This window comes from Clytia hemisphaerica, unplaced genomic scaffold (assembly GCF_902728285.1).
Source record: "Clytia hemisphaerica strain Z4C2 unplaced genomic scaffold, Clytia hemisphaerica genome assembly, whole genome shotgun sequence".
Taxonomy (NCBI): domain Eukaryota; kingdom Metazoa; phylum Cnidaria; class Hydrozoa; order Leptothecata; family Clytiidae; genus Clytia; species Clytia hemisphaerica.
In genome coordinates this window covers 1-11,993 of record NW_027103297.1, presented here as the reverse complement: position 1 = coordinate 11,993, position 11,993 = coordinate 1, and the positions used below count along the sequence as shown (strand labels likewise).

General features: G+C 34.9%; 1 protein-coding gene across 1 annotated transcript; it reads left to right on the top strand.

The window, feature by feature from the left end:
* The first annotated feature begins 4,603 nt into the window (after positions 1–4,603).
* Positions 4,604–11,470, top strand: LOC136810728 (anoctamin-7-like). Its single transcript, XM_067067333.1, has 7 exons — positions 4,604–4,980; positions 5,591–5,706; positions 6,276–7,673; positions 8,768–8,898; positions 9,577–9,764; positions 10,355–10,584; positions 10,852–11,470. Exons 1-7 carry the CDS (start codon positions 4,657–4,659, stop codon positions 11,351–11,353), a joined length of 2,889 nt encoding a protein of 962 aa, XP_066923434.1. The 5' UTR covers positions 4,604–4,656; the 3' UTR covers positions 11,354–11,470.
* The last annotated feature ends 523 nt before the right edge of the window (positions 11,471–11,993 follow it).

The following is an 11,993-nucleotide window of genomic DNA, read 5'->3' as shown; positions in this document are numbered from 1 at the left end:
TTTTATTTTGAAATTTTATTGATAGATATTTTCTTTTATGAAACACTAGGGAAAGTTTACACATTTTAGCTATCTCTCTAACATTACTCCCGTTGATAATAGAAGCTTTATGGCTAAACAGAAATTAATATCTATTCTCCAAGGAACCTTATAAACTATATGATCTCACGATTTCTCAATACAGTAGTCCCATATGGATATAAGTTATATTGATTTATAGATATATATATATAATTCCCAGAGGTACCTTAACAGCTATTTTTCATCGTATCACATCAGTGAAAACCGTATCCTCATACAAGATAAATGACCAACAAAAAATTAGATTATCAGTGCGTGTATTAGTTCACTGACACACCCTAATCTCTAGTCTTAAACGAAAGTAGCTTCTGATAATCAGCAAAATATTTAACATGTTATAATTTTCTTCAGTTGAAACACTTGTACTATTTGAATAGGAATAGGTATTTAACAGGGCGTTAGCAAACTTACGGTTTTCCCCTGTCAAAATAGCTCAAAATGAGAACTCCTACTTTCGCCTACGTGGAGAGACAGGTTTTTCATCCGGGGTGAAGACGGTCTATTAGCAAAAAGATCTATTCAGCTAACGACGCCTGTAGGATTGTAAAATTTTATAGACATTTGATTTCTCTTTATATCAGGAAAGGTTTTGCTTCCAATATACTAGTTATTTGTATACTCTATTATTTCTAGTCACTTATAATTACTCGTGTTCAGTGCTTTCGAAATACACGGCAATCCATATTGAATACTTTGATTCCCTAGTTTGTTCAAAAAGAAAATAAGTTATATCCGTTTGAGCGAAGCGAATTAGGATATAACAAGACCTTAAAATAACTTCATAACTTCATTAAATAAAAGGTTTTTAATTAAGGGGTACTAGGGTTGCGAGCTGACGGGGGGGGGTGCCGCCCGACTTTCGAACTTTGGACCCTTACCGGGACTTAAAAAAGAGAAAACAAAGGAAATTTTTGGGAATTTTACGACCCTTAGCGGGAGAAATTTAACCAATTTTGATCAAATTTCGATCTTTCAGGGGGTAAAAAGCTGAAATTTTCCAAACATTTTAGAAAATTCTACAATTCAAAGAACTTTCTTTGTGAACCTCATAATTTTAACATTTTCTTTATTAACGTTTCTACAAAAATGTATATAGTCTAGAAGTATGCAACCTTAAACTATTCAAATGGAAACACAGAGAACAAAACCCACAAAACAAAAATACAAGACAAATCACAATAAATAACTAGAATATCCATATCCACGAAAAGGCTATAAGGCTGTAAAGAAATGGAATACATGTATCATTTTCGTCGTCACCAAAAGATGAGATGAGATAATTGAAAATCAAGCTGCTGCACAAGAAATCCTTCAGTTGGCTATCTGACAGTCAGACCTTCTTTGTTCAGTAATCCTTTTGTTGCGATAGATTGTGGTATTATATTGTGCCATATAACAATAGAAGAAAATCCTTTAGAAAAAAAAAATTCAGAAGTTGTTTCTTGAGAACATTAAGGTAGGTTGAAATTCGGTCAAAACCTAAGAATATATAAGAACAAGCTGTATCCAAGATAAGAAAAAACGTCAATAGTAGATAGAGTAAACGTGCTAAGAACATCTTAAGAACATCTAAACTTAAACTTTTTAATTTATAACATCCGAGGAATAGGCGTTAAGAATGGTTCTTATAAAACAACATTTTGTTTTGATTGCATTCAATGGTAATGAGGTCTGAAATAATTACCCTTAGAATTTCGAACAAAAAAGATGTTTTTTAATTGCTGGTAGTCCGATGGTAATTACTATTAACGGATATCTTGATAGATCTCCATATGAATTTTCATGTAAGTTACGCGATTTCCGCCATAATGGGGCGTAAAATTTGTGGAGAAGAGCTGGTTTTTACTGTAATTGAAATTTGATTTAAGTCTGTCTAAGTATAATCATGGAGGTATAAAAAAAAACAGGAGAAGTATGTTATTATAACCAAGCTCGCCCTACGAATAAAAAAGTTGCGGGGTGTTTTTCCACTGGCTGCCTAAGCTAATAGGATTAACAGAACGTGTAATAAAACGCTGAATAACCCAAAACTATTCATATAAGTTGTGGATGAAAAGAGATGGTTACACGTTTATGTTAGTGAGGTGAAGCAAATCGACAAAATCACGACGACGAACGAAAATTTAACAGGCTAGTGAGTTTCGACCAATCAAATTTCGTATTTTCACTAGCCTATTATATTTTCGTCCGTCGTCGTGATTATCTTGGTATGATTAACCTCAGTGTTTCCTTTTGTAAAAATAATTTCATTTCCCACAGCAACTCTTTTGTATTTGACTCTCAAGTGAATGTGTGTAAAGGGAAATGACGACTAGGTAAGGGCCTCTTTAAGGTTCTAATTAAATAACAAAATATTTTATTGATAATCTTTGAATATTTATCGTGGGCTTGTGTTTTCTTAGCCTGGGTATCCAGACTCAAAATTTCAGAAAAAAAACACTCTTACCTCAACATACAAAGTTTTAGAGTCTGGTGCAACTAAAAAAGTTGGGCACAGTTTGTTTGATACTGCCTGTGAGTGAACCCTTGTTGACAGACTATCAAAACTTTGTAAACCCAGACAGACACACATAATTAACTTACTATAATAATTTTCATTACTTTAACTACGATTATTAACTTACTATAAAACCTCTTTTACAAACTCAAAAAACTTTCAAAACTACTTTAAGCTACATCAAAACATCAGCCACGTTTATAAAGGCTCTTTTCCAGCGGCCATTTTGTTTAGAAATGAACCTGCGTTTTCATTTTCATTTGTTTATCTTTTTTTGCAAGGTCAGCTTTTTCCATAAATTATGCACGCGCATCGAAAAATATCAAAAACCCCGCGAAAATTCTGCTCAGTGACTGGGCGCGTACTGACCAATTAGAGACACTCGCATATGCAGGGACAGATATCCCTGCAGACGAGTTACTTGGACCAGACCGTAAACCAGAGACAAATTATTAAATAAAACTAGACGGTGAAATAGTTTACGGTCTGGATATCCAGGCTAGTGTTTTCTGATAAAGAATGCCTCGCTAATATTCCGGTGATCCTCTGTCATAAAATTATTACCTAATGTGGTAAAGTCTTTCATTTTAACTTTTGTATGTCCCCGAGAGTTTGAATGTTTCAGGACAAGACTATTTATATCTCTTCCACCGTGATCATCTACTCTTTCTTGTATTCTTCTTCTGCTTCACCTATATAGGAAGCTGGACAATCAGGACATTTCACACGGTACACTACATTGTGTTTGTGTTCGGTTTTGGTTTTATCTTTAACACTGAAGAACGATGTCAATTTTTTTGCTTTGAATGCAACTTTGGCGATTGTTCTATTATCAAAAGCTTTCTTAACTGATTTATTAATTTCTTTCCCAATGATTAATATATGTAATAAAGGGACATAACAGTACTTGCGAAATTTGTATATACTTCCTATATACAAACTATAAGAAATGTTTTTCGCTAGAGGATGAGCAGAAGCCTAAAAAACTGTGTAACTCCTTCAAGTCACGGCCCTTATCGAGCCAATGAACCCATCCTTCAGTCAAGCGACGTTTTGACGCCTAAATTTTCTTCAAATTCTGAGGGATCACTACCTAAGGATTTCAAAATTAACAAACAAAAAAAAACTCACTCAACTTGTATACACGGTCACGATTTTTTTGATTTAGGGCAGGGAATAAGAAAAGGAACAATTTGAGGCTCAAAGTTTTAAAAAATTGGAACAGTGAAGCCTCAAAATTTACTGATTTTTATTTTTTTTAAAGTGTTTGTAAAATAATTTTAATTTTTTTCAGACTAAGGAAAAATTTGAGTCAAACATCCATAAATTCTCTCAAAGACAACTTTGTTTACAATAAAAACTTTTTTGGACTTACGAATGACTTATCTCGTTATAACAAACAAGTTTATCCTCTCTGTGAGTGAATTTCCTACTAAACTAATCGGGTAGATAGATCTCATCTTCAAATATTTTTTCCCTTATTTTTCTTCATTTTTCTTGCTTCCTTTTTTTCAACTCGTGGTTTCAAAACTATTAGAGTAGAGAATGTTTGTTTTCGAAATGTTTGGAAAAATTTGGTTATAACGCGGTTGAAACGCGATTAAAGTTTACTCAATTTTATGAAGAACTGAAGTTTGTATAACAAATTGTTTCTCTCAAAGAAAATCTTAATGTTAGTTTAGGACGAGTTTTAACTTAACGTTGTTTTACCTGAAACTTATTCTTGATTTACTAACAAAGATTTAAGATAATATCTTGGTTTTCATAAACAAAAGTATTTCTTGTTTCATTTTTTACTTCTTCTCTAAAATTTTACAGTGCGAAGATTTGTGATAACAGTGCCTGAATTCTTGAAATTTTGACTCCAATTTTTCATCAGTAGTTGCTAGAATTAGTGAGGTTACATTTCACATTGGGTCATTTTCAGAAAATTATAAACATTTGATTAATATCACCCTTCGAATGAAGAGGTAAATATCTGAAAAGTTTGCAAATATTTGTTTCTTATTAAATCGGATATCTGATGTTTTTTTACTTTTCCTTAAAGTTAAAGTTGTCACCATCCTGAATAAATCACAATGTCTGCAAGCGAAAATGAACATTTGGTCGATTTTACGGATTTCACGGATACCGGAAGTAGCCGAAAATCAAACGGGCGTCGGTCAAACTCGGCAAACGGAAAATCTACGGTCGACGGGCACAAGCGTCATCGGAAGAAATCCAATAAGCATTTCCAGCACAAGAAACAGAAACTAAATATTGATTTTGTGTTGGCTGCCAAGAATTTCGATCGTTATGATGATTTGACGGAGAAAAAACGAGAACTTGATTACCTGCGAAAGAAATATTTCCACAATTTGAAAAAGAAAAGACTCAAGATTTCGAAGCCTTTCATGTCGCAGGTAAGGAGAGCGGTTTTCATTATAAAGAATCATTATGGAGCAGAATTAACTCTAATATTGTAAATTGTGGTAGCTGAAATTGAAATCTTATTTTCAAGGTTTTCCGTGAAAATCGTTTAAGATATTCTTAAAGCGATTAATTCGGTTAGAGAGTATGTTTTTATTCGATTGATAAACATTTGATTATCTACCTTGAGCCTTTGATCTCCTTTCAGACTCAATCTTTTAGATTGAAGCTGAGGTTCCACTAACCTTTCCAGGATGTTTCCGCTGTTTTATTTCCGGATAGCCAGTCGTAAACTGTAAAAGGTGGTGTTTTCTAGGGGTACGGAAAAATCTTATGTTGACTTAGGTAACTGGTTAGCGTTCCAAAGGTGCTGATTTTCCTCTGGAAGCTGGAAGTGCAACCTTACCCAAAACGATTCTCTCTTTCTTAAAATAATGAGAAGTGTAGTCTATCCTTTGTATGCGTAAGTCAAGACGACGTCAAATTTTCTAACAGAAGCACCCAAAAAACCCGGGTTTGACCACTGTGTTTCTCTTAAGTAAGTTTCTTTTATAGCTTGCACATATCAAGATAAAAAACATGTAACTTTTATATCAATTCCAGGATGAAAAGACTTATTTTTGGCATGTTCACGCTCCGTTCGACGTTCTTGCTGACACAGCAGAAGATTTGAATGTCCGTTTACCAACCGTCAAAAACGACATCGTTGTCATGCTTTGGTATGTATCCGTTTTTGAATTAAATTTCCATAAAACAGGGATGAGGTAATGACTACCCAGCTAGCGTAACATACGACGTTGTCGGTAATACTGGTACGCCAAAACAGGGGAAAAATGACGTCATGGAATAATTTCTGTTCGGTCTCTTTGAACGTTCGACGAGGCCCCCAGCGTGGTGGCATGATTGGGCTTTTTATGGATTGATCTATGAGTTCAAAAAGCGTTGATATGTGATTTATTTAAGAGAATTATTTCGGTTCGATGGCGTGATGGCGTGATGGTGTAATCTTCGAGTTCAAAAAGCGTTATGTCTGGTTGATAAGAGAATTATTTTGGTTTGATGGCGAATGATGAGAAGATATTCTTGGCGTGATAACGTGATTAGAATTTCTTTTGGATTCCACTGAAGGGAGGGGGGGTTCTTCGATGTTTTTGGATGTTGTTTGTCTAAATAAATTGGGATCTTCTTTTAATATTGATGTTCTTTTCGAGGAAATATTTTATGGAATCCTGAATGTGTGGAATCTATTAAATATTTTCACTCATAATCATACAATTTTTGTTCCTAGGTATGAGAAGTTGACCAAACGAATTTTAGAATGGTGGAACAAGAAAAACCCATTCCTCGTTCACAATTCATATTTCTCCAAACCCGAATCATATTTTGCCGACAACTTCGATAAAGATCGAGTCGAAGAATTTCATAACGGGAATAACCCAGAAAAAATGTTTTCACCTACGGAAAGGTCCCGGATAGTAGCTTACATCCTGGAAAGCACGAAGTACGGTGATAATGATGATGAAATCGGGAAAGACGGATTATTAGAAAAAGGCGTTCTAACGGCCGCCTACCCTATTCATGACGGCTTGCTCGAACCCAACGAAAACGAACCTTTATTAAACAACCGTCAAAAATTATCCCGTGAATGGGCGTCATTCGGACAAATTTTTAAATACCAACCCATTGAAGGTATTAAAGAATACTTCGGTGTTAAAATCGCGTTTTATTTTGCGTGGATTGGGTTCTATACCACGTGGCTCGTTCCAGCCTCCCTGATTGGTTTGATTTTCTTCTTTTTTGGTTGTCTATCAAACTTATGGTTTATACCTGTACAAGAAATATGTAACGCGGAAAAGCCATTTTTCATGTGTCCATTATGCGATAAAGTTTGTTCGTACTATTTCTTACACAACACTTCATGCACTTACTCCAAAATGACTCACTGTTTCGATAACGACGGTACTCCCATTTTCGCCGTATTCATTTCAATCTGGTCTGTATTTTATCTGGAATATTGGAAAAGACAACAGTGGAGTCTTTCTTATGAATGGCACACGATGGATTTTTGTGAAGAAGAAGTAGTGAGACCTCAATACACAGCATCGGCCAAGAAATTCAAACAGAATCCAATAACGCGAAAAATGGAACCGATCGCATCCAAAAAAGAACAAATGCTCAAAATCGCCGGTGAAGCTTCAGTCGTATTATTCTTCATCGCACTCGTAATCGCAGCTTTAATCGGCGTTATCGTATATCGTGCCGTCATTTTCGGGATCCTTATCGCAGCTGATGGTCGTTTAAGAAAAAATTCAAAACTATTTGTGACCGGGACAGCAGCTACGATTAATTTAATCGTCATTAACGTGTTAAAGTTGGTTTATCGCAAATTAGCTTTGATTATGACAGAATGGGAGAACCCAAGAACACGAACTTCTTATGAGAAGTCCTTCACTTTGAAGATGTTCTGGTTCCAATTCTGTAATATGTTCTCATCCGTTTTTTATGTTGCTTTCTTCAAAAGTGAATTTTTCGTTGGATACCCTGGTAATTATAGGAGGTTTGGGACCAAGAGAAGTCGCCTTGAAGGATGTTCAGAGCAAGGTTGCTTTCTTGAACTTTGTATACAATTGGTCATTTTGATGGGTGGACAACAGTTGTTGGGAAATTTCGTCGAAATATTTTGGCCGTAAGTATTGTTTATTTGTTCCATAACATATCGATTGCGCTGTTTCATTAAAAAACCATACAGGGGGGTGGACGAACCTATTCAAGTAAAAAAAATGCGTGGATACGCCCTCGAAAATGTCAAAGTTAGCAAAAAATACCCTTGGAAAGATTCTTTTCATACCTTTAAGTGAGGGTGGACGAACTAAAATCAGGCTTTTACCCCCTGGAAATTTTAGAATAACTTTTTGCCCCCTTGGAAAAATGAAAAACACCCCCTGGAAATTTTTCTCGGAATACCCTCTGGAAATGTTCGTCCACCCCCTGTATGGATATAAAATGGAATGGTCCATTGTTACGACTGGTTTTTCTATACGCACTTAATAATAGAATCCCCTCTCATTTCATAAATCCAAACTGATGTTTGATTGGAAATACTTAAAAGTTTACATACAGTATCCTATTTTCTGTTCTGAATTTGAAAATATTGAGGAAAAAATGCATCTTTATTATAAGAAGAAATTATATAAAAAGACTTTGAGGGCCGGAACATTAAGAACAATTTGAGGCTTTGCGGACTCTAAAACAACACCAGTTTCTTGAGAAATCGCACAAAAAATATTCAAAGATTTTTAGTAGGCTTTAAACTCAAAAAGGTTAAAATATCTGCGGGTTTAAAAAACTTTAGATGTTGTTAATTTTTTTTTTGATGTTCTAAAACATTTTGAGTTTTAAGAAAGTGCATACACCGATAAAACTATTTTCCGGCTATTTATGTTAAATTTTTGGTGAAAATTTGTGCTACTGAACGATAAGCATGGAGTCTGCCTTGTTACCCAATACATAAAAGCAACTCCAATTTCCGAGTCTGAGCTTGGGGTTGCTTAGCCCTCTAGCTCATGGTTTTTCTGGAAAATTTGCTTTGACAATCCCTGATGTTATGCTTCTTGTGTCAAGGGCTATCGTTTGCCTTACTTAGGTTATCTGAAAAGCTTTTACTTTACGAGAAAGTGAAAAAAAATGGCTAATTTCGGGGAATCGAGACTTAGCAAACTGGTTGTTTATAAAAAAAGGTCAGGGTAAAAAAGGTGAAATATTTCCATCCGCTACTTTCAGATATTTACAAAAGAAGTACAACCGATGGAGAAACAACATCAAATCTGATGAAAACATGACTGTATGGGAAGCCGATTACCAACTAGCCGAACAAGAAGAATTACAATTGTTCTGGGAATATCAGGAAGTTGGTAAGCTTAAGTCAACTTATTTTCACACTTAGTTTTAGGTAGCCTGGGTCAGATCACCATTTCTGTACACCGCGCTGAACCTTTAAAGGGGTGCGTAAAGAACAAACAATCTGACGAATAAGCAAATTCAATTTTCGTAAGGACTGCCTAACACTAAAAAACTGGGGATGACAACAAAGTATAGCTTTATTGTTTTAAATTTGAATACCATATAAGAAAAAAAATACAATTTTTGAGATTTCGGCGCGAAACAAATTATTGTTATAAGTTTTATTTTGCTCAGATGGTTAATTCCAAGCACATAGTAGACCTATGGGTTTACTGTGCGCGAAAAAAGATACCAGCATCTGTTGTCAGGTTGGTTTTAAGTTGATTAAGCCTAAGTGGTGGAATCAAACTCATGTCTCCAATTGAAATATGGCCGTTCTGTTAGGCTGTTCTATAAATTATCTGCTATAATTTTATGATAAAAGTTCTTGTACGGTTTTGATTTATTCCAGAGGACCGCAGTTTTTGGTTTGCTTCCTGGATTTAAGGGGAAAATCTACTGCATGTGACACTGAATTCCAAAGCCAAGCCATTAGTGTCAAGCAAGTTAAAACTGCCAACACGATACTGTATTCAATCGTCTGTTAAGTATATATTCTTCTTTTTCTAACGGAACTTTCCATTCTCCAGTTTTACAGTACGGATTTGTGACGATGTTCGTGGCTGCATTCCCATTGGCTCCACTCATTGCTCTCATCACAAACTTGATCGAAATCCGTATCGATGCCATCAATATGATCAAAGCATACCGACGGCCGATCGCATACAAATCGGAAGGGATCGGTGTGTGGTATGATATACTGGTCACTTTAACGACGGTGAGTACACGTTTTTTTATAAGAACAAACTATATAAGAACATAAGGCTTTGATGGCCAACATTTTAAGAACAAGTTAAGAACATTTTAAGGCTTTGAGGACTCTAAACACCTGATTTCTTAGAAATACCCACAAAATGGCGAAAGTAAGAACATGTTAAGAACATTTTTAGGCTTAAATCTGAAAAAGTAAAGAACATCCGAAGGCTTCAAGAATTTTGGATGTTCTTTTATAAAAGAGACGTGTATATGAGACGTACCGGGTGTGCCAGAAACAAATTACCCTTTTTGATTTGATATTGTAGTCAGTAGAAAAGAGATTTTTCAAAAATTGTTTCGGAAAGCCCAATTTTGGTGTTTTACTTTTTGATTTTAATTCATTGATTCAAAAGTTATGTCCAAAAAAACTCAAACATCAATTTTAAAGAAATGTCAAAAAAGGCAGCGACTTCAATTTTGTTTGGGTTCAATTTTTCTCTTCAATATGACGCTAGTACAAAATTAAGTATTGAGTATTTTTATGTCTCTGCACGCTTTTGCTTGAGATGTAAATTTAGAACACCACGTAACGTAATTTCACATTCGTTTTAGATTGCCGTTTTGGTAAATGGTTTCGTCCTTTCGTTAACATCCGAGTTCATTCCACGTTTGGTTTACAAGTACCGGTATAGTCCGGATATGACGTTAACCGGATATGTGGAATGGAGTTTATCTAAATTCAATATTTCCGATTTTTCGCCAGATGAGAGTCCGTTGAATATGCCGGAAATTGAAATTCTGCAGACGCATGTTTTTAAGAGGGTGAACAAGACAGTGTGCAGGTAACTATTTGATTGATTGATTGATTGATTGATTGATTGATTGATTGATTGATTGATTGATTGATTGATTGATTGATTGATTGATTGATTGATTGATTGATTGATTGATTGATTGATTGATTGATTGATTGATTGATTGATTGATTGATTGATTGATTGATTGATTGATTGATTGATTGATTGATTGATTGATTGTAGAGATTTTTTATTTTTACAATGTCGATCTAAATTTTTCAGTTTTAAAGATTTTCATATTTTCAATATCAGATATCCTGGTTTCCACGTGAACAACGAATCGCACGAGTTTAGCATGGTTCATTGGTATTTAATGACAATCAGGCTAATGTTTGCCTTCCTCTTCCAATGGATTGTATCAGCCGCTGGTCGTATTTTAGCCTGGATCATCCCTGACCGTCCACGCTCACTAGACTTAAAAATTAAACGTCAAGAATTTCTGGCTAAAGAAGCATTACGTAATTATAAAATTAAGACGGGTAAAAGAATGCCGGAAGCCGAAAATGTCTCAGAGGAGGAAGAGGAAAGTGATACATCGGAAAGTAAACGGAACTCGGACCAAGCAAACGGAACAACCCCGGAAACTGGAAATCCTTCTAATAGAGACAATACGGACAACGCCGTTGATCAAGATATCCGGATTAAAATTCCAGATCGAAGCGCTTCTACAATGGAAACGACTTTTTTAATTGATCCAGAGAAGAAACCAACTTCTCCGAATTACTCTTTCGAATATCTGACACAAATGCTTTGACATGAGAGGTGAAAAGAACGGACGATTTTTTTTATAAAATTTTATTTCAATTTTTTTATTTCGTTAGATTTTCTAAAATAATGTAAATTTATTCAAAGATCAATGATCAATTATAAAGATTATCTTTCAAATAATATTCCAACCTCGTCCCCGTGTATTCCAGGCTTTATTTACGTTACTGATAGACGCCAGCCAAACGCTATCAAGCATAACAAAAGCTGATAACACACAGGGAACGAGGTTGGAATTATTCTTAACTCTGTTAAATAGAAAGATTTTACAATAATATAAATATGTTCAAAACTTGTAAACACTCACCAACTTATGAAAAGTACCAACGGTATCTTAAGGTTAAATACTGTAAAATGAAAGCCATTTTTAAAAACGTGTATAGGCAGGTATAGGGTGTATTTTAAATGTTTAAGTTCGAGATTATAACATAATTGTTCAAAAGGAAATGTTCTAAAACAACGTACATGCATGAAAACATTCAGATTCCAAACCAGTCTTTCACCCATGGAAAAATAAACAAACTTTCCTTAGTCCTCTAGGACATTTTTCTTTCAGATTAGCCTCTGGAAAAGCTCCTTCACCCCCCTGTATGGATATAAATTGAATAGACCAATGAAGTCATTATGTT

Excerpts from the sequence above, each read along its gene's own strand:
- LOC136810728 (XM_067067333.1), top strand. The coding sequence starts at position 4,657 with ATGTCTGCAAGCGAAAATGAACATTTGGTCGATTTTACGGATTTCACG. Across the intron at positions 5,707-6,275 it reads GACATCGTTGTCATGCTTTG|GTATGAGAAGTTGACCAAAC; the intron begins GTATGTATCCGT and ends TTTTGTTCCTAG. Across the intron at positions 7,674-8,767 it reads TTCGTCGAAATATTTTGGCC|ATATTTACAAAAGAAGTACA; the intron begins GTAAGTATTGTT and ends CGCTACTTTCAG.